The sequence below is a fragment of the Diabrotica virgifera genome, chromosome 8, assembly GCF_917563875.1.
Source record: "Diabrotica virgifera virgifera chromosome 8, PGI_DIABVI_V3a".
In the NCBI taxonomy this organism is placed as follows: Eukaryota; Metazoa; Arthropoda; class Insecta; order Coleoptera; family Chrysomelidae; genus Diabrotica; species Diabrotica virgifera.
In genome coordinates this window covers 159,941,112-159,968,731 of record NC_065450.1, presented here as the reverse complement: position 1 = coordinate 159,968,731, position 27,620 = coordinate 159,941,112, and the positions used below count along the sequence as shown (strand labels likewise).

The 27,620-nt window shown below is 33.2% G+C and overlaps 1 protein-coding gene across 1 annotated transcript in view; it reads right to left on the bottom strand.

Moving 5' to 3' along the window:
- Nucleotides 1-405: 405 nt before the first annotated feature.
- Nucleotides 406-27,620, bottom strand: part of LOC114340388 (D-aspartate oxidase) — a 43,052-nt gene continuing 15,837 nt past the window's right edge. The window contains exons 2-4 of the mRNA XM_028291128.2: nt 6,611-6,734; nt 6,217-6,522; nt 406-2,944 (exon numbers count right to left, since the gene is read on the bottom strand). Coding sequence (XP_028146929.1) covers nt 2,552-2,944; nt 6,217-6,522; nt 6,611-6,734 — 823 coding nt within the window. The 3' untranslated portion in view covers nt 406-2,551. The remainder of the gene's footprint in view (nt 2,945-6,216; nt 6,523-6,610; nt 6,735-27,620) is intronic.

The following is a 27,620-nucleotide window of genomic DNA, read 5'->3' as shown; positions in this document are numbered from 1 at the left end:
AATAAATATAAATAAAACATTGTAACCGTTACATATTAAAAAGTTAAATGTATAACATCAATGTTTTATTCCATTTCACAAACAAAATAGCACACACTGATTTGTTGTCTGTCTCTCATCACTTTTCTCCCTACCCTCAAGAACTTGCCCATATACTTGTTAACCTATGCAACATTTTCCTTCTATTAAATCAAATCCCCATTAGCAAAATTTGAGCAATAATCCATGTTATTGAAGATATGAGAGCGAAACCGGTCGTCGGAAGTTAACAACAAACGATTGCGATTACGTGTGTCTTTTACTTCATTCAAAGTGAACTCGCATGTGCAATCCATTCCACATTTATAATCAATAGCCTATTATGTCGGTTGAAACGTCATATCTTTATAAAGTTAAATAAAAAACAAAAATATAAAATACTTTATTTTGCCTAATTAATATTTGTACAAGTGTATATTACCTTACACAAGCAGGAATAAAGGTTGCTAAGAAAACAAAACAGACTACAAAATAAGCAGAGAAACGAGAAAACTTATGGAAAAGAGACAACAACTTCTAGCAACAAACAGTAGATACAGCACATAATATAAAGAATTAAACAAAATCATTAAAAGGAAGAAAACGGAAGACATCAGAAAATATAATGAAACAGATGTAGAGAAAGTAATATAAAGGTATCGCGGAGTAAAATGTCCCCAAATAAACCCATCACTAGGAAAAAACGTCATAATATCACTTAAAAAAAAATGGAGAGGAGCAAAGTGACTTAAGGAAAATAACAAATATAGTGGAATCGTTCTATAGCGAATTATATGACACAAAACATGAGCCTGATAATAACTCAAAAGAAAATCTAAAAAGAAGAATTAAAAATGCCAACTCTGAAATTCTACCCGATATAGACGTCCACGAAATCGAAACCGCCCTATCTCAAATGAAAAATAACAAAGCTGTCGGTCCAGATGATATCCTTGCTGAAATTTTTAAGGAAGGTAACCAAGCTATTATAGAGGAGCTAAAATTCCTGTTTAATCTAGGTCTACACAAGGGAGAAATACCTCATAATGAGAGTACTACAATACTGCTATTCAATAAAGGAGACAAAAGAAACCTAAAAAACTACAGACCTATCTCACTACTCTCACAAATGTACAAACTCTTTATTAGAATTATAACCAATAGACTAACAAATAAATGGACAGTTATCAGCCAGTTGAACAAGCAGGTTTCAGAAAAGGGTTTAGTACCATAGATCATCTCCTCGCTATGAAAATATTGATAGAGAAGGCAAACGAATACAACCTAGATTTATGTTTAGCCCTTGTAGACTATGAAAAAGCGTTCGATAGTGTCGAGATATGGGCGATTGAAAAAGCTCTAAATAACAGCAGAACAGACTCCAGGTACAGGCAACTCTTACATAACATCTATAAAACAGCAACTATGACAGTCGAATGGGAAAATAAAACAAACAAAACCAATTCCATAGAAATACGTAGAGGTGTAAGACAAGGAGATGTAATATCCCCAAAACTCTTCACCTTAGCTCTGGAAGACGTCTTTAAAGAACTGGAATGGGAAGACATGGGTATCAATACAAACGGGAAGAATCTAAATCACCTCTGATATTGCGATGATGTTGTCCATATTACAACCAACCAAGAAGAACTAGCGACAATGCTGACTCAACTAGCACACGCATCGGAGAAGATAGGGTTAAAATTGAACATGAGTAAAACCAAAATCATCACAAATACAAACGACAGAATAAACGTAAATATAAATAATGTCAATATTGAGGTTGTTGACGAATATATGTATATACCTGGGTCAAATAATCAAAGCTAATAAAGAGAACCAAACAATTTAAGTACAGAGAAGAATACGATTGGCGTTGGCAGCATTTGGAAAGTTAAGATGGATACTAAAAAGCAGAAAGATACAACAGTACCTAAAAACCCGTGTATTTGACCAGTGCATCCTTCCTTTTCTAACCTATGGCTCAGAAACATGGACATTAACGAAGGCCAACATAAACAAAATTCAAATAACTCAGAGAAAAGTGGAAAGATCCATGTTGGGAATAAAACTACAAGAGAGAAATTCAAACAAATGGATAAGAGAGAAAACAAAAGTAAAAAATGTAACTGAACATATAACAGCGTTAAAATGAAAATTTGCAGGCCACAATGCGAGACAGGAAGATAGAAGATGGAATGCTGAAATACAAAACTGGAGACCATGGACAGGAAGAAGACGAAGAGGAAGACCTCAGATGCGATGGAAAGACGATATTTTAAAAGCAGCAGGAACTAACTGGAAAAGCGCAGCCAAGGACAGACGGAAATGGAAAGATTTGGGGAAGGCCTATGTCCAAAGTTGGATAGAAATGGGCTAAAAGGAGAAAGAAGAAGTGAAGGAATATATTTCATTAAGGAAAACATCAAACCACCTTTTAATCTTTGACAAGGATTAAGTTTTTTTAGTTCCTCAGCCATGTTTCACAGGGATGCTCCTATAATATATTCCAATGAGTATAGGAAAATTTAACTTATAGCTTACTGGTTCCAGCCCATATCTCTTTTACTAAGTCACAAGCATATAGCGATGTTCCTGGAGCAGTAGTTACTCCGTAACCACCATGACCATAATTATGTACAACCTTCACCTTTTTACCACCTGCAGTTAGTAAAATTTCTTTTTCCACCCTCACAATCGTTCGATGTGGCCGCAAACCTACAACCTGTCGAACTTCTGTGGCTGGTTTTAAACTCGGTACTAGTCTTTCGCATCTCTCCCTTATTGACATTCCATCGTATTTATCTACTTCCGAATTATAAGAATCGTACTGGCGCGTTCCACCAAGAGTAACGTGGTTAAAGCCTGGAATTATGTAAGTATCGCTTTCAGCGTAGAAGAACATTTTTACCCATGGTGCGTTGACCTAAAATGATAAAAGTATTACATGCCATTTTAGATAGTAAATACAGACATCAAAAATGTTTAAGGAACACCATTATTATTTCACTTTTTTTAACTTTTTGGTAATGCATACCAAACATTTAATTTGAAAACTTGATCTCTTTGGGTCAAAGTCTGCCATGAAAATTAATCTGTCAATTGCAATGTTTTATTAACCCTCTGGCACCAAGGGACGTTGTTTACCAAGCGGGGTCCCAAAAGGACTCCAGTTTGTTTATTGACTTTTTTTTGTTTTTGTATATTTTTTGTTACTGTAATCTTTATAATTCATTATTTTAACTGTACTAATATCCATCGACTAATTTACAATGATTAATGGGGTTAATATCTTATCTTTAAGCGGCTTCTGTAATTTCTTAAATATATCGAATTTCATATACCAAACATTCATATCGACACCTCGTTGCGCATTCTGACGGACTTACGTTTTGACTATACTATACCTCGACTCGAGCCATAAATGGATGCCTCAGAAGCCAATCGGTGTAAGTCAATAAATGTTTGAAATGAGATAATGGCTCGTTTGAATAAAAATGAGAATGTAGTTTATACTCAAAATTTTGGACTAAATACTCCAAGTGGTAGTATCTACTCTTATGTACGGTGAGTAGAAACTCATCACATCACAATATTTTTATTCATATAATATGAAGTTTTATTCTGAATATAAGAAGCACAATAAACTATTAGTCGTTGGTGTATTATTTGGTGTTACATCTCCTAACTAAGACATTTTAAGGGAGAACTTGGCTTACACCATTTTTGACTTCGGAAAATTCTAAAGGGGAAGTTGAAAAAAAAAAACAAAAGACAAAAGATTTGAAGTCGATAGAGCACTAAATTTATATCTAACATTAAACGCCAAGCGAGGCCCAAATAAGGCTCCAGCGCAAATTTTTTGTTGAATAAAATAAATATAAAACAAATATTTTTGAAAAGTTTTATACAATTATTAATATTTAAAAAGGTAAAATGACACATATCATTAAAAAAGTCATCCTTAAAAAATTGTGTGAAAGTTATCTAGAAATAACACTTGCTGGGGTCTCTTCTGGACCCCGATTTGTGCTCTGGGCAGAAGTGATACCGCCTCAAATTTGTATCTTAACCGTGCCGCAAGCCCTTATCCCTTGCCGTACCGCTCCTACATAGGCCGATCAGACGCCAGTTTATTCCAGACCAAGTCGTAGATTCTATCGAATTTTATACTACGACGTTGGCCTTTTTATTAATTTCAAACGACCGGGCTGGGGCTCGAACCACGATCGCAAATCCACTAAACTTTTCGATCGACTGCGCCTCAGCCAACTTGGCTGTCCGATCGACGAATTTTACTTTAAAACTTTATTAACCCGGCACCTGCCACGTGGCTTTGCAAGGCGCCAACTGCCACGTGGGGTGCTCACAGCACCCCTTAAAAATTTTCTGTGATCTACTTGTTTAAAAAACAAAATAATGTGTTGAGTAACACAAGAATATAGAAAAACATGTTTTATTAACTTATTAGTCATTAATATGTTATAAAAGTTAAAAAATAAAATGGATAAGGTGTTATAAGCAAATTAGCAAGTACCAAGCCATAATAAATGAAGTCAAGTAAAATATCTAAAAAAATGAAGATTTAGTGAGTAAAGAGTCTATATTAATAATTTAAATCAGTTATTGCAATAAAAAAATGTAAATTTGACCTGTTTGAAATGTAATTTTGACACTAAATAACCACTTCAAACACTAACACATCTATGCTATATAATAATTATAGAAAGCTACTATGACGCACAGCCTGGTTATCAAACTTGAAATACCAAATATTTGATAAAAATGTGTTATGGGGTGCTGGTAGCACCCCACGTGGCAGGTGCCGGGTTAAAAGAAGACAAATATACGCAACAATAATAGTCATGTTGCGTCAGCATTTTAAACACATGCTGTGAATATGATTGAGGTTGGTCTTTCGCATGCGAACAATTTGGTAATGTCCCTGGAGAAAAAGGAGGTCGTCAACGTGGAAATACCGACAGGATCGTTATGTGGTAGGGTGTGCATATAGCTACACATGAACTGCGTAGGGCCTGTGTATGTTACAAACTTTGAGGAATAAATTAAATAAATCTGGTTTTCACGCCAGACGTTCATTGAGGGTTCCAATGTTACGTAATAGAAATCGTGGACAGGTTAACATGGTAACTACATGTTTATCAGTGCTTACACGAATAAGGTTCTGTCATTCACAGATGAAGCTAGGTTTTGTTTCTACTCTGAGACAAGGAGAGTGAGAATTTTGGAAAAACCTGGTCAACAAGAGAGGGTGAACATATAGTTTTATATCATATCATAAAATACACATCACTTTATAATGTATACAATAGTTTTTCAATCCAACATACACCCAGAAAATCCCCTGCACCTGAGCAAATGGGTCCTTTGAATGAGATCATGATACACATGATCATCTATGGCAGCAGAGCATTTCTTGTAACTGATATTACAGCTACCTCTGTTATCTCTACTATATCAATCATATCTAACGGTATCAATCGGTGACTGAGTGTATGATAGAGTAGTTTTCATCAGATCGGTTATATCCTAATGGGACCAATGTCTCAATACTATATATTTATTTGGTCCATACTTCACTTAATTACTGTTATAGTTGTTTGCTAATTTTCATTTTAACTTAAGTTCTTTTGTTGTGTTTAGTTGTTTATTGTTTGTTTAATGTTGGTTTTAGCTCCTAGTTTTTTTTCTTGTGTCAAACAAAGACTTTATACTGGTGGCCGGATGATAGGGTACATATTGTAAGCCTCGAAACCGGTTGCTTAAATGGATTACTAATAGCAAAAACTAAAGATTGCGAGCATTGACCTTTTTTCAGTGGACTCGCTTTGGCAATATTTCGTCATTTTGATTTTTTATTTCTCATATATCGCATGTGTTCCATATTTTCTTTAACGAGTTTTATGAAGGCTGTACCTTTACTGTTCTTTTTTCTACATATGATACATTATTACCCTTTTCTTTCACGATTAATACCAGATATGTTAATTTATCAACTTCCTCTATTTACCTACCATTTATTTTACTTTTAGTTTCTTGGCTGCCATTTTTTAAGGGTTTTGTTTTTCTGTATTTAGCTTAGGCTGATTAAACTGAGTATTTTACAAGCTTTTCAAACTACAGCTTTATAAGCAGGCGTATTTAAAACACTAAAAATATAGTAATAATATAAATTACCTTGATAACTTGTCCCCTTATGGGAGTAAGGTGTGGATCATTGCATAATTTTTTTGCCCCCAAACCAGCACAGTTCACCACAATGTCATACTGATCTCCTAAAGATACCAAATTATTAACATGCCGTTTTAATATTTTTCCACCTAAAGATTTAAACTTATTAGTTGCCCATGGCAAATGAACGGTAGAATCTGTAACAAGTGTTTTATAAAAGGATCCATATTTGTAAGAATCTGGGCACAAAGTTGTTAATTCTTTTTCTGTAGCTTTTCTGTAAATGGGTACCAGCTTCTCAATGAAAGCATTCTAAAATAATAGACTATATTAATTTATAAAAAAAAACGTATGGTAAGCTTTCATTTTTTTCATAAAAGAACAGAGAAGCCAGACTTACCCTGACGATACTTTTCTCTCTATTTGAAAATGTATACCCAGAAATTTCTGTTACACCTGCTTCTGCAGCTTCCACACTGTCTCTGATATTTTTCCAATAATAATATGAATCATCTATCCACTTTCTGAAAAAAAAAAGATGTGGATTTTGTAGATGAATAGAAATAAACATTATTATATAAAAAATCTAAACGCCTTCAACAGTGGCGGTTCCAGACCAAAAAAACTGGGGGGAGGGGGGACAAGTCACAATGTATTTTGAGTGACCGGTGGTTTCGTTTAGTTCTCAAATATCCCAATCATTGAGAGGGGTAAAAACTTGCAAACATTCAAAAAATCAATTCTACAAACAGATAGTTATTAATTGAATTTTCGTAATTCCATCCATTTCAGCACAATTATGAAATAAAATTGATTAATTGATTAATAAAAACTATCAATCCTTCTCCAAAAACATCAATTCAACATATCTTTAAATAAAATTATATTAAAGAATAAATAAATAAATGAGAAAATGTAACAACATTATCTACTAATACCTTCCCTGGCCAACATTATTAAAAATGTCCATAATTTGTTCTGAATTGTTCATCAACCTTTCACTTTCTTATCTTTCTCTCGATATTATTGTAAAGATGAGTCGATTTGTTGTCATGGTAAAGCGCAGCTAAGTTTTAACTCTTTTCATTGTGGAAAAACTTCTTCCAGCTACAGCACTTATTACAGGTAATGTATGTACATAAAAACTAGGCGAATTGTGGAAGCTCAGGTTACAAAATTTTTTGTGTAAGTAGATCAAAATAAAAATCTATTGTCTTTCCTTTGAAGTAATTAGTCCTGTCGCCAGGGGGGGTACAACGGCCTCGTTAATTCAGATGGACTTACCCAAATTTTTTTTATGTATTTTGACCCGTAGAACACGAATTTTTTGGGTAACAGTTGATCCGGATGTCGATAAGATTGTTATAGACCAAGAACTTGAGGAATCAAATAACAGCGATTTTTGGCAAAACAAAACAATATTTTGTATTTTTTGGGTCATTTTAAGCAAAAAATATTTCTACAAGTTTTTTAGTAGGATGCACAGTTTTCGAGATAAACGCGGTTGAACTTTCAAAAAATCGAAAAACTGCAATTTTTAAACCCGAATAACTTTTGATTAAAAAATAAAATAGCAATTCTGCTTAGCGCCTTTGAAAGTTCAAGTCAAATTATGTCGGTTTTGATTATTTGCATTGCTAAAAATTTATTGTGTTATTGCTAAACAAAGCTACAAACAACTAGTGCGTGAGTGATGTTTCTATGATTTCTCATTTAAAATCGAACGAGTAGGTAGAATAGGTACTAGTGCAATCAAGACTATTTCTACGTTACATGCGTTAAAACGCATGTAAAAGCACGGGAAACCCTACGTGTTTATAGCTTTGTTAAACAATAAAAAAATAAATTTTTACCAATGCAAATAATCAAAACCGATATAATTTGACTTAAACTTTCAAATGCGGTAAGCAGACTTGCTATTTTATTTTTTAATCAAAAGTTATTCGGGTTCAAAAATTGCAATTTTTCGATTTTTTTAAAGTTCAACCGCGTTTATCTCGAAAACTGTGCATCCTACGAAAAAACTTGTAGAAATATTTTTTACTTAAAGTGGCCCAAAAAATACAAAATATTGTTTTGTTTTGCCAAAAATCGCTGTTATTTGATTCCTCAAGTTCTTGGTCTATAACAATCTTATCGACATCCGGATCAACTGTTACCCAAAAAATTCGTGTTCTACGGGTCAAAATACATAAAAAAAACTTGAGTAAGTCCATCTGAATTAACGAGGCCGTTGTACCCCCCCTGGCGACAGGACTAAATGGAAAACCTCTTTTGTCACTTCAATTTGATACTTGAGATCTTTTTTGTTAATGAACATACCGTTACTGCTCTGCAAAACTGCATGCAGGGTCAGTTGTAAGGAATTCAGCGCTTGATGGATTTAAAACTTCAAAAGCAATAAAAGCAGCTTAATTGGTTGTGAACCTGCGTTCAAGCTCACCTATCATAATATGGTCTAGCACTTCAAGTAACATTTGTTTTAACAGAATTTCATCATTATGCCTGTGCAAGTCATGATGACTGAATCATCAAATTTTATCGGTAATTTTTATTTCTGCTTTTTTAGCTACACAACAAGATTGTTTCCAGCATTCATACATGCATACATAATCGATTGCCTCTTTTACCAATAGGTGTCGAGGGCATTCATGGCAATGTTTCCAGCATTCGAGGGCAATATTTCCAGCATTCATCAAAGAAATTATCAGATATTTTACTTTGTAGTAAACTTTTCAAACCAACGATAACTTTCACTTTAACTTTAAGTGCTGCTCACTAGTAGGTCTTACTTCTGTAAAGCTACAGACATTTTATTTTTATATTCCAAAATTTCCCTAAATATTGCAGAACAAATACAATTTCACACTGTTTCAGTTGCAGCAAGAATCCTTTAGCAATAGCAGCTTCAACTTTCATCAGAGATTTCATCAAATTCTTCGAAGCCATAACGTTATTAAAAAGTGATTATAGAAGTCGACTAACGGTATATAATTTTGTGGAAACAGTAAGAAGAGGAGATATTATTTTTAATTGAAGGTACTAAGCGTTGTTGCTAGTGTTGCCAAATGTACTGTGAAATGAAAATTGAACACAACCGGTGAATAAACAAGATAACGTGCCTTTTTAACAAATATTATAGTACAAAAGTCCTGTACAAACTTGGGGGCTGGCTGCCCCACCCTGCCCCTTGCTAGAACCGCCACTGGCCTTCATAGTGCAACTTAAATACTAATATGTGCCGCTAAACTTTAGACCGTTTAACCTAAAAATTAATATAATATGTTTATAGATTTATTTTTTAAATTTGATATATTATTGTGCTGGCTCCCAAAGTATCCACTTCCAAGCACATTTTCCTTGACTGCCATCCTCCAGTTATTCATAATTACATTCGTGAGACATTCCAGAATAAGATTCAAGAAGTCGCCCACGCGAAAACTGGTCCAAATTTTTTTAACAATTTTTTTAATCAAATTGCAAAAATCAATATTTTTGGACTGAACAAATTTTTTTTAGGTTTTTTGGACTATTCTGGATAAAAAAGGTCTGTCACAATTTTTCTCTAATGTTGATAGTTTTCGAGGTAAAAGCATTTTAAAATTGAAAAAAAAGAAAAATGGCGATTTTCAAGTCTTAATAACTCGGTTAAAAGTTATTACTATGAAAGTCAGAAAGTGCCTATATCAAAGTTTAAAGCCCCCCTACAAGATCCTGTAGAAATTTTTGTCATTATTTGATTACTAAGCTGCTATTTTTAAGTAAAAATAATGAGCGCCATGTACGTATTCGGCGGCCGTCCATGATGAGTGCGAAAGAGATGCCATTCAGGCAGTCTAATGACGCATCCATCTCACTCGCACTCACATTTACAGCCACGTCAATACGATCTTACCGCTCAATTTTAATAAATAAAAATAACAGCTTAGTAATAAATTAATGACACAAATTTCTTCAGGATCATGAACGGGGGGGGAGAGGGGGGGGGGCTTTAAATTTGATTTAGTCACTTTCTGACTTTCATAATAATAATCTTTAGCCGAGTTATTTAGTCTTAAAAATGACCATTCTCGCGTTTTTCAAATTTTAAATTGCTTATAGCTCGAACACGATCAAATTTAGAGAAAAATTACAAGAGACCTTTTCTGTCCAGAATGGTCCGAGAAATCTAAAAAATTGCCCGGGCCGAAAATATTAATATTTGCAAGTTGATTAAAAAAAATTGTAAAAAAAAAAATTGGACCACTTTTCGCGTGGGCGACTTCTTGAACCTTATTCTGGGGTGTCTCACGAATGTGATTATGCAAAAAAATCTCATGGGAATATTTCTGCCAACGAACCCGCCGTTTTCGCCTTGATTTCGCCTAAATTTGATATAGAGGGTCCTTTGTAATTTTGATATAACTAGTGGTTGGATTTGTTGAATTGATCCTGCTCCTAGATTCTGCGCATTATGTGGCTACTGGTTGTATGATAGATTACTTCTCTACGGATGTCTTTGGAGTTCAATACCTGCGACAAAGAGGTTAGCTCTATTAGCTAGCATTATCCTTCTCCGTATTCTCTCCTTCTCATGGTTGTCTCTATTTATCTATACTTTCAGGTATGTAAACTGTTTTACAATAATAATAATAATAAGTAACTAAGGTATATGGTACTGTTTTTTAAATTGACGCACATGATACTGTTTTGTTTTACTTTTTTCATATAGAATACTTGAGGAGCTGAGTATTAAAGACGGACTACTCCATTTCGTATTTTTTTTCAGGAGAGCTGAAAAACTGTAGTGGGTTATATTCTCTACCTCCAATTGTGATTTTTTTATGAATATACCTCTAGCGTCTCTTAATACTTTTGAATAACGAAAATGTAAATATGTTTATGTTTTATTCCCTAAAATCAATAAAGAAAATGGACTTGGCTGATATTGCAACCAAGTTCTGGAGCTGTCCGTTTTTGAACCCAATGTCGACGTTTTTTGTTGACCAATCTCTTCCTGGCTTTATTTTTAGGTACTTAAATTCCGTTCGCTTGCATTTTTCGGAAAAATAACGCAAATAATATTCATAAAAACGCGAAAACAGTTGAAATAGCGTCGTAAACTGTTGCAAAATTGAAACACAATGGCCACTCTCAGTAGGTTTGTTCTAGTGCGCATGGCAACGTGACAGAAATACTATCTTTCGATTGGTTGTAATGGAGTAGTCCGATTCTGCTGCAAAATCAAGTTGGAGCTCTCCGTTTCTGAAACTTATGCTCGTTTTGAAACGCAATTTCTTGAACGTTCTAGCCGCTTTTGAAACTAAATAAATTCAGATTTAAATTCTCCGTGAAAAATCCTATAAGACTGTATCATTAACTCAATTTAAAAAAAAATGGAGTTGTCCGTCTTTGACACCAAACTCCTCAGTTTACTGTTAACTATAAATCTTACCTATGCTTTAACTGATTTTAACAAGATATAGCTACATATTAATCTCCTAGATTTAAAAAGACAGTTTTATTCGTGAAATAATCTCAGCGAATTACACTTGATCTCAAAAATTATTATCGACTTGTTGCCCTCGTGACACTTTGACATGATTTCTACTGTCAACTGTCAACTGTCAATTGTCAAAGTGTCACTCGGGAAGCAAATCGATAATTTTAGAGCTCTCGTGCAATTACTACTGATTATTTCATTTATGGACATTCTGACCAATAGAAAGCTAGAGAAATAACAATTACAGCGATTATTTTTTGATGATTTTAACTTCCAATCATATAGTAAGATATTTGATCACGTGTTTAATTCTGTCCAATCAGATTAAAATTATACTGAGAATTATCTACTGTAGAAAATTACCCATAGAATTTTTTTAAGTAGATTGTTTCTGTTCAATGGCAACCAGTTTCCTAGTTTTGACAACTGTCACATTTAAGAAAATATCCATAATATACGTATTAAAAAATAATCTTACGAATATCACACGACAGTAAGAATAAAAAAGAAAATAATGCTTCATTTTTACTCAAATTTGTTGTCATTGAGCAATAGCTATTGCCAGACAACAAATTTTCAAAAAACGGTCGTATTATTTTCAATTTATTCTCACTCTCTTGTGATATTATACCCGATAATTTTTGATAATTTCCTGTCGTCAATTATTACGTCAAATGCCCTTCGTTGCTACGAAAAAATGAACATTCAGCGACATTAATGACAATTCATGTTTTACAACTTGTCAAAGAGAATACCGGGAATAGGTTTAGCAAATATTCAGACATAGATATCAATAAAATAGTTAAAATGATTTAAAAAAAAGTTTTATTCATGAAATAATCTTATCAAATTATACTCGAAACCTTAAAAATTATTGATTTGTTTTGCCCTCGTGACACTTTGACATAATTTCATTCCCCTTCAGGTCGTGAAATTAAAACTATAAAAGTGTCACTCGCGATACAAATCGATAATTTTAGAGCTCTCGTGTAATTACTACTGATATTTTCTCGTTTCATAAGAATGATAGATAATCATTTGTGAATTTAAATATTTGGGATTGGTTAAGTAATTATAATTTTACATAACTTAAGATGAATTCTGAAAAGTTTAACAATCTGTTTGTTTACATTACCTATATCTTATCGTTGAAAGATAAGATTGATGAGTGGATATAAACACGCTTTCAAATATAGAAAATAAAATAAAAATTATAATATCGACGCAAACATTGAACTTTTCCATGCATTTGAAAATTATAAGTCAAGTAACTAATATTGAAGACAAAGAAAATAGTATAAGAGCTGGGAGCGGATTTTGTGCGTGATAAGTAATATGGAAAAACTATATGGGGATATGTTGAATTAGTGGTGTACATGACTTTCACCAACGGCTGGAAACCAGAGTGGGGGCCGAGGGTAGTTTTAAGGGGTCAAATTCGCGGTTTTTATTATTTTTTTTATGACGCTCATGATCGAGATAGTGCACCAAAATTTGGGAATAAGTAGGTCATGACGTACCTAAGTAAAATCTCTAGGGGCGCAATGCTGCGTCACCGACAAAGGGGTGGGGGTAAGGGAGAATACAAAAAATATAAGGGGTTTTTTTGCGACGTTCGTGATAGAGATAGTGCACCAAAGTTTGGGTATAAGTAGACCATGACATAACTAAGTAATATCCCCAGAGGCAGAAACCAGAGTGGCGGACGAGAATAGTTATAAGGGGTAAAATTCGCGGTTTTTATTTTTTTTTGTGGCGCTCATGATGGAGACAGTGCACCAAAATTGGGGGGTAAATAGATCATGAGGTAACTAAGTAAAATCTTCAGGGGCGGAACGCTGCTTGGGGAACAAAGTGGTGGTAGGCAGGGGTGAGTATAAAAATATATGGGGTTTTTTTTGCCGTTTGTGATCGAGATAATGTACCAAAATTTAGGAATAGGTAGATCATGACATTACTAAGTAAAATCTCCAGGGACGAAACGCTGCGTGGGGGAAAATGTTGTGCCGGGTCACAAAAAATATAATACACACTGCGACTATGACCCCTTAAAACTACCCTCATCCCAACTCTGGTATCCGGTTCTGGGGATTTTACTTAGCTAAGTCATGGTCTACTTATTCCCAAAGTTTGGTGCACTATCTCTGTCTAGCACGTCGCAAAAAAACCCCTTATATTTTTTATATTCACACCTACCCCCACCCCTTTATCGGCCACGCAGCGTTCCACCCCTGGAGATTGAACTTAGTTACCTCATGACCTAATTATTCCCAAATTTTGGTGCACTATCTCGATCTTGAGCGTCAAAAAAAATAAAAAAAACGGCTAATTTGACCCCTTATAACTACCCTCGTCCCCCGCCTCGGGTATCCGGCTCTGAGGATTTTACTTAATTATGTCATGGTCTACTTGTTCCCAAATTTTGGTGCACTCTCTCAATCACGAACGTCGCAAAAAACCCTTTATATTTTTTATATTCACCCCTTTGTCGGCCACGCAGCGTTCCGCCCCTAGAGATTTTACTTAGTTACGTCATGACCTACTTATTCCAAAATTTTGGTGCACTTGGTGAAAGTCATGTACACAACTAATTTAACATATCCCCGTATAGTTTTTCCATATTACTTATCACGCACAAAATCAGCTTATATCTCTCCCACTAAAACGTTCAAATAATAATCAATCAACTACCGGTCAAAACATTTTTCACCTCTTCTTACCCTGCCACGTTTATTATCTCTATCTTGTTGTTTCTGTTTCTACCCATGTTCATTACTTTGGTTTTTGTATATTTTTTTCCAAACCATATTCCCTACTCACCGTACCGAATTTATTCATTAATACTGAATATGCCAACATAACCACAGGTTTGTAACTTTTTTCCATCTATTTTCGATCTACATTGCCATTGCCAAAAAGTCGACGAGTAATGTGTTCACCGTATCATAATGAATAGAATGGGGGAAAATATAGATTCCTTCCGATCTCCGGATTTCAATTTGTAGTTTTTTGAATGCACGTTTGTCACGATTAACTACCCCAGATAATTGAAATATCATTGAAAAATAATATTTCAACCAACCATAATAGTTATCAGGAAAGAGACCGGTTAGGAAGCCACGAAAGCGCTGGGAAGACACAGTAAACAGCGACGCACAAGCCCTTTTAGGAGTCCGTGTATGGAGAAGAGCAGCCACAGACAGGCAAGGGTGGAGGCAAAAAATAAAGGAGGCCAAGGCTCAATTTGGGCTGTAGTGCCGTAGAAGAAGAAGAATAATAATAGTTATCGCTGCCTAGCTCAAATTCCCAAGGTGTGTATTCGTCTTGTCTTAAACAAAAATATGAACTATGAAGATCTGGATTGACAGCAAATAAAACAATATTTTAACTAATCATGTCTATTTTTCAATAAAGATATAATAAAATATGACTTATTAAATGCAATAAAATATACAGAGTGTCCCTAAAAGATTGGTCATAAATTATACCACAGATTCTGGGGGCAAAAATAGGTTGATTGAAACTGACTTAACTATATCTCTGGTGTTTGGGAAAAAGGGCTTAAGTCAGAATTTCCCAAAAAATTTTTTTGATGCCTTCTGGACCAAAAAAATCAGCTCTTTTTATTGGTACAAACGGTTTAAGTCTACCACATTATAATTCAAAGTTATTCACCGTGATATAAAAGTCACAAACATGATTGTTCAATATGGTATGGCAATAAGACTTAAGTCAATTTATGTCTCTTGTACCATATATTGGCGAATAACTGCTATGATCTAGAAGGCATATGTCTTGACATAAGCCTTGCTGATCTTAATGATCTAGAAGGCATATGATCTAAAAGGCATATGTCTTGACATAAGCCTTGCTGATCTTAATGATCTAGAAGGCATATGATCTAAAAGGCATATGTCTTGACATAAGCCTTGCTGATCTTAATGATCTAGAAGGCATATGATCTAAAAGGCATATGTCTTGACATAAGCCTTGCTGATCTTAATGATCTAGAAGGCATATGATCTAGAAGGCATATGTCTTGACATAAGCCTTGCTGATCTTAATGATCTAGAAGGCATATGATCTAGAAGGCATGTGTCTTGACATAAGCCTTGTTTAACATAACATAAATTTATTGTCGGTCAGTTAATCAATAGGTAAATGTTTTTAAAAAAATATTAAGTATACAAAAAGCCTAAAAATAAAAGTTTTGGCTAATAATAAATAATAATAGGGACATTAGATATATTTTAATTCCTTACAAAATAGTTATCTATTTTCTAGCACAGCACTTTTTGATTTTAGTTGTATTGGCAAAATCCGCAAATATTTTGTATCTGATGCATACTTATGTGTCAAATTACTCATAAACATTCCTTAGTATTTATACTACAGTCGACTGTGTGCTGTGTAAGTGTTTAAGTTGGCATTTTGTATTATTTTGTTAAACCTGTTTTTAACAGCCTAAATAGTTTATTTGAACAATAGGACAGTTTCAGTTTATTAATAGTATATATTTTTTAAAATTACTATCAAAATGAAAAGAGTTGAAAAGATAATGGCACTCGTACATCATAGTAGTTTAAGGGGTAAGTATTGAAATATTTCCTTTAAAATTTGTTTGGCATAAACTAAAGATTATTGTTTTGCATCTACTTCGTAAGTTTTATTGTGACAGTAAAATAACATAAGAATAATATTCCTTTCAGATCAAGCCGTTACTGAAAATAACGATGATTCTCAGCCATGTAATATTTCGATGACCAACTATGCAGCTATTTCAACAGGTATTATTAGGCTATTAAGAGGCGATTTTAAATACTAATAATATTTTTTTAATATTCTAGAAGAAAATAATATAGAGACACAACTTGAAACAACAGCAACTGAAGTACTTATTGATATTGATAGAGCACATTTAGCATGTATCACTGCTTCTGTCGACCACATTGAAAGCTCAAAAGGTATGCATGACTATTATTGTACAACGTATACGAGGTATAAAATTGCAAATACTAATCATGTAAATATTTTAGAAAACATTGTCAATCCACAAGTGGAGAAATTAGAAGCAACAGGAATAATATTTGTTGACATGGGTACCCTTCCTGCTGAGGAATCTTCTAGTAATTGCCAAACTGACATTTCAAAAGGTATGATTATTTTAGAAATTCTTTGGAGTAATTGTTGCAGCATTTTTAAATATTTTAGGAAACATTGTGTATTCACAACTTGAGGAAAAAATAACAGAAGTGATTGATATTGCTAGTCTGGACGTTTATATTTTACCTGAAGGTGAATTAGTAACTAATAATTTAGTAGACCAGACAGATGTAGCAGAAGATGAATTAGTAACTAACAATTTAGTAGACCGGACAGATGTAGCAGAAGATGAATTAGTAACTAATAATTTAGTAGACCACACAGATGTAGCAGAAGATGAATTAGTAACTAATAATTTACTAGACCAGACAGATGTAGCAGAAGATGGATTAGTAACTAATAATTTAGTAGACCAGACAGATGTAGCAGAAGATGAATTAGTAACTAATAATTTAGTAGACCAGACAGATGTAGCAGAAGATGAATTAGTAACTAATAATTTAGTAGACCAGACAGATGTAGCAGAAGATGAATTAGTAACTAACAATTTAGTAGACCGGACAGATGTAGCAGAAGATGAATTAGTAACTAATAATTTAGTAGACCACACAGATGTAGCAGAAGATGAATTAGTAACTAATAATTTACTAGACCAGACAGATGTAGCAGAAGATGGATTAGTAACTAATAATTTAGTAGACCAGACAGATGTAGCAGAAGATGAATTAGTAACTAATAATTTAGTAGACCAGACAGATGTAGCAGAAGATGAATTAGTAACTAATAATTTACTAGACCAGACAGATGTAGCAGAAGATGAATTAGTAACTAATAATTTAGTAGACCGGACAGATGTAGCAGAAGATGAATTAGTAACTAATAATTTAGTAGACCGGACAGATGTAGCAGAAGATGAATTAGTAACTAATAATTTAGTAGACCAGACAGATGTAGCAGAACCTCGTGATACAAGTACAAATATTAAAAAACGAAAAAGAGGAGTGGGACCTTGGGTTCGAGTTGTTCGAAAAGAAAGAACAGATAAAAAAAATCGTGGAGACAGTTATGTTACTGTAACAGGAAAGCATGTAGCTCAAAGAATGGTAAAAGAGACATTGAAACCATGTAGATCGAAATGTGCAGATTTCTTTACCTTTGATGTAAGGCAGACAATATTTCAAGAATATTGGTCACTTGGGACTCACGATAGGCGGACACAGTACATTAGTGGCTTAGTTACGTGCAAAAATACTATGACAACAAGAAAAAGAAATGAAGACTCAGCCAAATCCAGACAAGTCACATATACATACCATTTAGAGTACAAAGGTGAACGTCGTGTTGTATGTAAAACGTGTTTTATGGATATTTTAGATGAAAAGGAGAAATTTGTAAGAATTGCATTAACTAACAAAGGTAACCACAGATCAGGTATTACAGATGCAGATAAACGAGGAAGAAAATCACCTGGAAACAAAAAAACCGAACATATGAGAGAGTTAATTATAAATCATATTGACTCATTCCCGCAATACGAAAGTCACTATACTCGCAGAGACAACATTAACAAGTATCTTCCCAATCATCTTAGTTTGAAAAAAATGTATGAACTTTATCGCGAGGCAGTAACTGAGCCAGTTTCTAGGACCCTATACGAGGAACAATTTCACAAAATGAAATTAAAATTTAAAGAAAGAAAAACTGATACGTGTCACAAATGTGATGTATACAAGATGAAACTGGAAGTTTGTGATAATGAGGAACAAAAACAGATGATTGTGGAAGAGACCAATTCACATCATGAGGCAGCAGACTTAGCGTATAACACAAAGAAAGAGGACAAAGCAAGAGCTCAGATTGATCCATCCATTAAATGCTACACCTTTGATTTACAGCAGTGTCTTCCAACGCCAGATCTAGAAACCTCTGTGGCATTTTACAAAAGGTTGTATTGGACATATAACTTGACCATTCACGATTGCGCTACAGGCAAGGCATCTTGTTATTTATGGCACGAAACTTTAGCCAAGCGTGGCGCAAACGAAATTGCATCGTGTCTCTATAAAGAAATAATGGATTTACCAGATTCAGTCAAAAAAATTGTTCTATACTCTGACACATGTGGAGGACAGAACAAGAACTCACACGTAGCCGCTATGTTTACCTATCTATTACAACAGAAAAATACAATAGAAGAAATTCACCACAAATTTCTAATACCCGGCCACACCAGAATGGAATGTGATGCAGATCATTCTTTAATAGAGAAAAAGAAAAAAAAGAGTGCTACTTTAATAGCCCATCCTCACGACTGGTCTACATTAATTAGATGTACCAGTAATAAATTTAAAATAGTAGAAATGGAACAAAACGAATTTTTGGACTTCGCAGAACTATTAAAGGGTCCATTAGTCCAAAAACACAAAAATAACAGCGGTGAGCGTTTTTTATGGCGTGAGTGCCAATGGTTGATTTATGGCCGGATATTCGGTCAATTCGATTATAGTACATCACTAAAATCTGATACACCTTTTAAACGTATGTCGTTAAGAAGGAGAGGTCGCGGTCACACAATTAATGTCACTTCTGCGTACACGGGTCCTCTTCCTATCACAAAAGAAAAAAAGAAAGATCTACTAGATCTAATTGATTTAATACCTCCGGTATTCCATCAATTTTACAGGGATCTTCCAATTTCCCTAAATATACCGGAAATTGATCCGGATCTCGAGGAAATAGATCCAGAGATCTGAAAGACTTTTGGTATAATAATCATTTTTATTTTCTAGATCTGGTTTACTTTTATATTACTTTTTTATTTTTATTAATAATTATTTGTTAAAAAACATATTTGTCAATATTTTGTCAGTAAAATATTTAATGCTGTTTTGGTTTTAATTACCAATCCATTTTAATCACTTTCAATGGTAGATACACAAAAATATAGATATAGAAAAGTCGCGGTCAGTAGGTCTTAAGTCAGTAAATAGTAAGATCTATATGTCTTAAGTGCATTTAAAATATTAAAAATCTACGAAAATCGTCTTCTGGCTATAATTATCATTTTATTATGGTAAATTGAATGGTACTGTTGTACTAAATTGGTTAAAGGTAACATGTGCGATTTATAACAATTTTTGAAACATTCAAGTATTCCCCCTGTAAACTTTGATTTTATGACTTAAGCCCTTTTTCCCAAACATCAGAGATATACAATAGTGCACACAAAAAAGTTACAGCCCTTTGAAGTTACAAAATGAAAATCGTTTTATTTTCCTATATCGAAAAGTCTTAGAGATTTTTTATTGAAAACGGATATGTGGAATTCTTATGGCAGCAATTTAAGAAAAAAATTAAAGTGAAGTTTTATGGGGTTTTGTTCCTTTAAATCCCAAACTTTTGTGTACGTTCGAATTAAATTATTATTGTGGTACCATTAATTAAACACGATGTTTTTAAAAGTTTTTTTCCTCTTTTTACTTTTTCGATAAGCCAGTGTTTATCGAGATATTTTGAATAATTGTGGAATCTACCACATATTTGTATATGTTTAAGTACGATTATAGAAACCTGTTAATAATCTGAAAATTTATTTATAATTTATATTTTTAGGTATATTTTGAAAAAGAAGCCACATCTCGATAAAAGGTGACTTATCAAAAAAATACTAAGATGCAAAAACGTTCTAAAACACTGTGTTTAACTAATGGTACCGCAATAATAGTTTAATTAGAACGTACACAAACATTTGGGGGGTTTAAAGAAACACAACCCCATAAAATTTTTATGTAAACATATTAAAAAAGAAGGTGCATCTCGATAAAATCTGAGTTATCGAAAAAATACTAAGAGGCAAAAAAGTTTTGAAAACGTTGTGTTTAACTAATGGTACCACAATAATGAATTCATTGGAACGTACACAAAAGTTTGGGGGGGGGGGTTTAAGGGAACAAAACCCCCATAACATTTTTATAGGGTGGACAAATTTCCCTATAATTTTGTTTGAAGATGTTCCTGCCATAAGAATGATACATGTCCATTTTCAATAAAATATCTCCAATAGTTTTCGATATATTGTAAAAAATCGATGTTCATTTCGTAATTTCAAAGGGCTGTAACTTTTTTTATGAGCACATTTGTACTAAGGTAAGTTAGGTTCAATGGTACTATTTTTGACCCCAGAATATGTGGTATAATTTATTACCAATCTTTTCGGGACACCCTGTATTTTGAGATTCTAGCCAAAAACAAACAATTCTTGGATTATACTTATGTGTGTATGGCTTGTAGTACATTTTTTCACGGAAAACTCATTACAATTTTTTTAATTAAAAAATCTTTATTTTTATTTAAAAAAAAAAATTTCTAGCATCAAAATTAAATAAGTTACGCCCAAAATAACGTTGATCCCTTTTGTTTTGGCAAAAAAAAAATCGGGAAGATCACCCCCTAATTAGCAACTTAAATGAAACTAATCGTTACCGCTTCACAACTTACTTTATTTATATTGTATTTATATGATCTGTAAGTTTCATTAATTCAGTGCTTATTTTTGAAAAAAAATTGGTTTCAAAATATAATTAAAAAAATTTAAATGTTGAAAAACATGCTTTGTTTGATAATAACTTAAAAATTGTCAGAGATACCAAAAATCTTAAGGAAAAAAAGTCGGATATGCTCTTATGAATATTTTGTATTTTTTGTTTTTCTGTAAGACAAAAACTGGTTAAGATTTGGTGTTTCTAAATCTGCATACACTCGTGATTAGAGACTCGTTCAAACCCTTTTAACTACAGCCCTTTCAAAAATAAAAACTTTGAACCGATGAGACCTACAGATCATATAAACAATACATATACGAGTAAAAAAACTTGTGAAGTGGTAACGATTAAGTTCATTAGATATGCTAATTAGGGGGTAATTTTCCCGATTTTTTTATCAAAACAAAGGGCACCAACTTTATTTTGAGCGTAACTTGTTTACTTTTGATACTAGAAATTTTTTTAAAAAGCAAAAGTAAAGATTTCACCCTAATGGCATATAAAACAACATAATGCTATTCTACACCCCACCAGAACGAAAACAATGGGAACCTTCTCTGGTTACACCTCCGAGGCTTCTACAATTTGCAAGCCATACTTGAAATTGAAAATGGTTATTCATTTTTGATTTTTTAAACACCTTAAAAAAGTTAAAATGAGTTTTCTCCAAAAAGTGCTTCATTTTTTGATTATTTCTCATTGAAATATTCGATTTCGAATTTGACAAATATGAACCTATTTTTGATTAGCTAAAACTCTGCTTCTGCTAGGTATAGAGCAATCAAATATACACTGTTTTTTTTTTTCAATTTTTTAACCTTCGGGTGACCAATCGGGGGAAATTGTGACCCCAGCGTAGGTTTTTCTTTAATAAATTCAAAAGTATTTTCAATTTTTATCTCATTATTTTTTTATTTGACTTTAATATCATTCTAGATATCCTCGTATTTTGAAATAAAAAAAATTCCCTATATTTTACGAATAAAAAATATATTCTGAAGTTGATGTTTAGTAAAATACCGTCTATTATGTGTGATTCCAAGTAATTTTACGCTAATGACGTCGACTTTGCAAAGTAACAAGACACTTACTCAACATACACACTACACATGACACTAATACTCATGTTGTGACTGGCTGAAAGACATAAAGTCCATACCAAAAAAAATTAAAAAAAAAAACAAAAAAAACTTCGTTTTTTTGTTAATTGTCATTTTTGACATTTTTGACCTGGGGTCATTTTCCCCCCTTGGTCATCCGTGTAACAAAAAAAGTTGGTCATCGAAAGGTTAAAGGCTATATTTTAGCTAAGAATGTTTTTTTTTTTTTTTCAAAATAATCACTTTTTGAGTTATTTGCGATAAACCGTCTAAAAATGTGGTTATTTTGTTGAAAAATGAACATATTCACTCGCAAATAACTCAAAAAGTATTGACTTGACGAAAAAACTCTATGGAACAAAAGTTGCTTAAAATTAGTTATTTTATCCATTTCCGGACTCATTTTGGACATGTATTTTTTCACCCCCAAGAGGGGGTGACACTCACCCCCAGAGTGAAAGCACACATCGGCACAATATCACTTTTTTCTCTGACGTGTTAGCTATGTGTATACCAAGTTTCATGTCAGTTCAAGCGGTTCTTTAAAATGTAGAGGTTTTGCAATATTTTACCGTTAAAGAACGTACTATTGTGGTATTTCACGGTAGACCTTCTTGATGTCGGATGGTACAGCTGTTGACATGTTGTAGACCTTGGCAGATGTTCTGGCCTCAGGTCCCTGCAGCTATAGTTTTGGTGGTGTTGGTCGTTGTAGATGTTAAGATGCATTCATTATGTCCTGCCTTGTAGTGGCATCACCGGTGATGAAGGCTTTGGCTGCCGAAGAGGGAAAAGTTTGGTTTATTTCCAAAAAACTAGAATACAAAACGTGTATCAGCTTGATATCAAGAAGAAAAAGTACCTTGCCATAAAAATTATTCAAAAAAAAACTAGCAGGTGGCAAGGGGTAAATTAAATGGAATTATTATTCTCTTCTTCTTCAAATGCAAATCCACTGATGGATGTTGGCGATCACATTTTCCATTAACTCTCTGTTTCTTGCAATGTGTATCAGAGATTGTATGTCGTTAATCCCTGTCCATCGGAGCCAGGACATTTTCTTGCGTCCTATTCACCTCTTGCCTTCAATTTTACACTGGATTATAAGTTGAAGGAACTGGTATTTTTCGTTTCGCATGATGTGACCCAAATACGCCGTTTTTCTTTTCTTGATGTTTTCGAAAAGCTGACGTTCTTGGTTGATTCTTTTAAGGACATCCACATTTCTGACTTTCGCCGTCCATGGTATCTTTAGGATACGGCGATAAAGCCACATTTCGAAGGCTTCTAATCTGTTTATATCCCTCGTTTTGAGTGTCCAGCCCTCTATGCCATATAGCAGCACCGACCACACGTAGCATTTAGTAAACCTTAGTCTCAGTGTAAGGTCGAACTCTGAGCAGGTCAGTACCTTCCTGAATTTTACGAAAGCTTGTCGAGCTTGCTCAATGTGACATTTTACTTCCCTGTCCGATGCCCAGTCTTCAAAAAGCCACGTTCCTAGGTATTTGAATTTGCTCACTCTCTCAATGGACTTAGTATTCAGTGTTATGGTGGAGTTTTCAAATGCATCCAAGTTTCTGGAGATGATCATGAATTTGGTCTTTTTGGTATTAATCTCTAATCCCATTCGCTTACTTTATTCTCCGATTATAGTGACAAGTTGTTGAAGATTTGCTATGTTGTCGCAAATTAAGACAGCATCATCAGCATTATCGTATGTTGTTGATCAATACTCCATTCATTTTGATTCCCATCTCTGCATCTTCCAAAGACTCTTGAAATATGGCTTCCGAATAAATGTTAAATAAAAGAGGGGAAAGCGCACATCCCTGCCGAACACCCCTTCTTATTTGATTATTATTGATTATTACTAATAGTTAAATTATCTATGATTTCCTAGGTGCAAGTTAATGGGTGAAATAAAATATTTGAAACTGGACATGTGTTTTTTAGATATGGAGGCTAGATACGAAAAAATGATTATAAAAAAATACGGATATAGTCTTAGAAAAATTTGTACACTGATATTCACTTACCCTAAGAGAGATCGTCTGTTGACAATATGATTTATTTTCAAGCTTCATTGGCTTTTATAAATTAATTTTACCACCACTAAAGTTTGTGTGACCGAAAGGGGAATGTGGTTGTCACTGTCATCGAAACGACATTTCAAATGACGACCAAGTAAGTGTGAAGTAATGAACATAGAACGTAAAATATAAAAGATAAATGTTTTTGATACAATGAGATGTCAGAATGTAAAGAGAATTTTCTATAACAGGAGAGGGCGCCAAACAAGTTGTTGACGGGGAAAACAGGTAAAACAAATACAGTAGATAATTATTAATAAAATTGTGAAAAATAGAATAAAATAATTATTCAAAAATAAAATAGCAAATAGGTGACGTTTATAACGTTACACAACTTTTTAAGTTTAAAAAATAAGGTTACACAACATATATTTATTACCAATAAGTTTAGATTTTTAAGTACTTTTCATATATTAAACCTTTTCCTCTTCGGGAGCATAAGCCTTTATCATTGGTGATGCCACTAAAAGGCAGAACATAATGGAGGCATCTCTACATCTGCAGTATCCAACAAAACTGTAGCTGCAAGAACCTGAGGCCACAAGATCTGCGCAGATCTATAACAAGTCGTCAACAGCTGTACCATCTGAGAACAAGAAGATCTACCGTCAAATACCACAAGACACACACACATAAGTATAATCCATGAATTGTTAGTTTTTGGCAAGAATCTGAATATACATACAGTCGGAAAAATGAAAGAATACCCATGAAAGATCACATCAATCACTTATTTTGTATTTGCTGTCTTTTTATTTAAATAACAACCGTTTGTTATAGAAAAAGATAGCAAATACAAAATAACTGATTGATGTGATCGTTCATGGGTATTCTTTCATTTTTCCGACTGTACATGCTATTGTATTTAATAAGTCATGTTTTATTATATATTTTTTGAAACATAAACATAATTAGTTACAATACTGTTTTGTTTTCTTCTCATCCAGATATTCATCGTTCATATTTTTGATTAGGACAAGACGAACACACACCTTGGGTGTTTCAATTATCTGAGGTAGATTATCGCGACACAATTGAGTAATTCTTACATTGTCGAAACTGTTTATGTACATTTCTTTTAAAAAATAAATGAGATATTCCTGCGCACCTATTTCACTAATTATAAGCCACATTTTATCAAATTGTACGTTATCGTAAGCCTTGGAGTCGTCAACAAATTACAATTATATTTTTACGTTCAATTTTAATAAATAAAAACATGAACTCTATTATTGGGGCAAAATTTTCTTAAGTCTTCTATTGGCGTTATAATTGCAAAAAAAGGGGATAAAGTATTTTGAAACTATTTGCACAGATCGTCTTGTGAATCACAAGGGTTGACGAAAGAAACAAATAAATTCCCTGCAAAGTCTTGTACGAACATACAAAAAATATGAAAAAACAAACATGAAGGTATTCTAGTGATTTGACAACAAATTTGTATTATTATTTGGTTATTCTGTATTTGAACCATTACATGTCATAAAATGGATAGAATATTTGTTACAGACAGGGTTAGATAAAAAATGGAATATCCAAATGTTGCAGTAGAATTTAATAAACATATGGCTGTCATAGGGTTATAATCAATAAAAGTACAATGCATGAAAAAATGGTATCAATTTTTTTCACAAAAGAGATTTTTTTTTTGTTTTTGGCCTTAAGTTTAAGACCTATTTAGTCAGATAATTTATTAATAAGTAAAAAAATAAGAAAAATTTTACATCGGTCAATTCTTGGCTTTTTAAGAAAGCTTCAATTGGGACAATGTGATAATGTTATACCACTACCCAGTTTCAAAACAATCCTCACAGAACAACCTACTCATATTGGTATCCCCCAAAGGCGAAAAACAGGTTGGTCTAAAAGTTCAACCCCAGGACAAGCATCTTATAAAAAATGTTACCTTAGACACCCAATATAAAAAATGTAAAGGAAAATCAAGAGATACATAAGTGTGAAAAATGCAATGTTTACCCCTATAATATCACTCCAAAAGCAATCGTATTAGACTTTTTATTATTTACCACAAATTTTGGGCATATTGTTTCCAAATAGACACATACTGTTTTTGTTCAAAAAATAGTGTTTTTCATGAACTTTTTGTTATAATTTTATTAACATTCTAAAAACACTTTTTGAATGAATAATAACTTTACACTGATATAATTTGTGATAAAAGATCTCATACAATTGAAGGTTAACACTATATTTATTATTATTATTATTATTATTATGTTATGTGAAACTACAAAGATGAACGAGGAAGGTCAACAAATTAGTCAATAAAAACTATAATACCCGTGAATATAGGAGTGCATAAAAACTAAATTTTCACAAACAACTACATAATATTTTAAATATTTAACTATGTTAGCTTCTAATTACATTAATAATTTTTTAATTTACATTTACATTAATAATTTAATAATTAATAACACATTAATTTTTTAATAGTACCTTAATGCAATTTTTTATAAAAATACTATAACAAAATACATTGTGTTTATTTATTAAAATTTTATACTGTTGCTATCTTAAGTGTGTACTGTTATTAGCCCAGTCAATTATCGTTTTGGACTCAGCGTCAACTTCGAATTGCAGGAAAATTTGGATTTAGGTTTTACTTACTCTCCACTTCAAAGTTGAAATTGTGCTGTTAGTTACTTTTACTTGGGGGGGGGGGGGGTGACAGTCAACCCTTCTCGCGGGTAAAAAACTCGTGTTTAAAATAAGTCAAGAAATGGATAAACTGAGCAATTCTAACCAAATTTGGTTCACTAGAATTAAAAAAATAAATACTGTTCGAGTTATTTGCCATTGAAAATGTTTATTCATTATGTGAAATGTGAAATTATTATTTATAAAAAAAATTACTTTTTCTACAATCACTTGATAAAGAACACTTTTTCGCTTGTAAATGGCCACGAAAAGTTGACGTTTACTGAGTACCGTCATTTTATCGCTCTAGCGCCTAAAGTTTGATTTCACGCTCGTCGTCCGTAGCAACCGTACAACCATACAATACAAACACATTGAACATTCAAACTTAGTCCAGAAAGCCACTGCGCATCCGCTAGGAAAAATATTC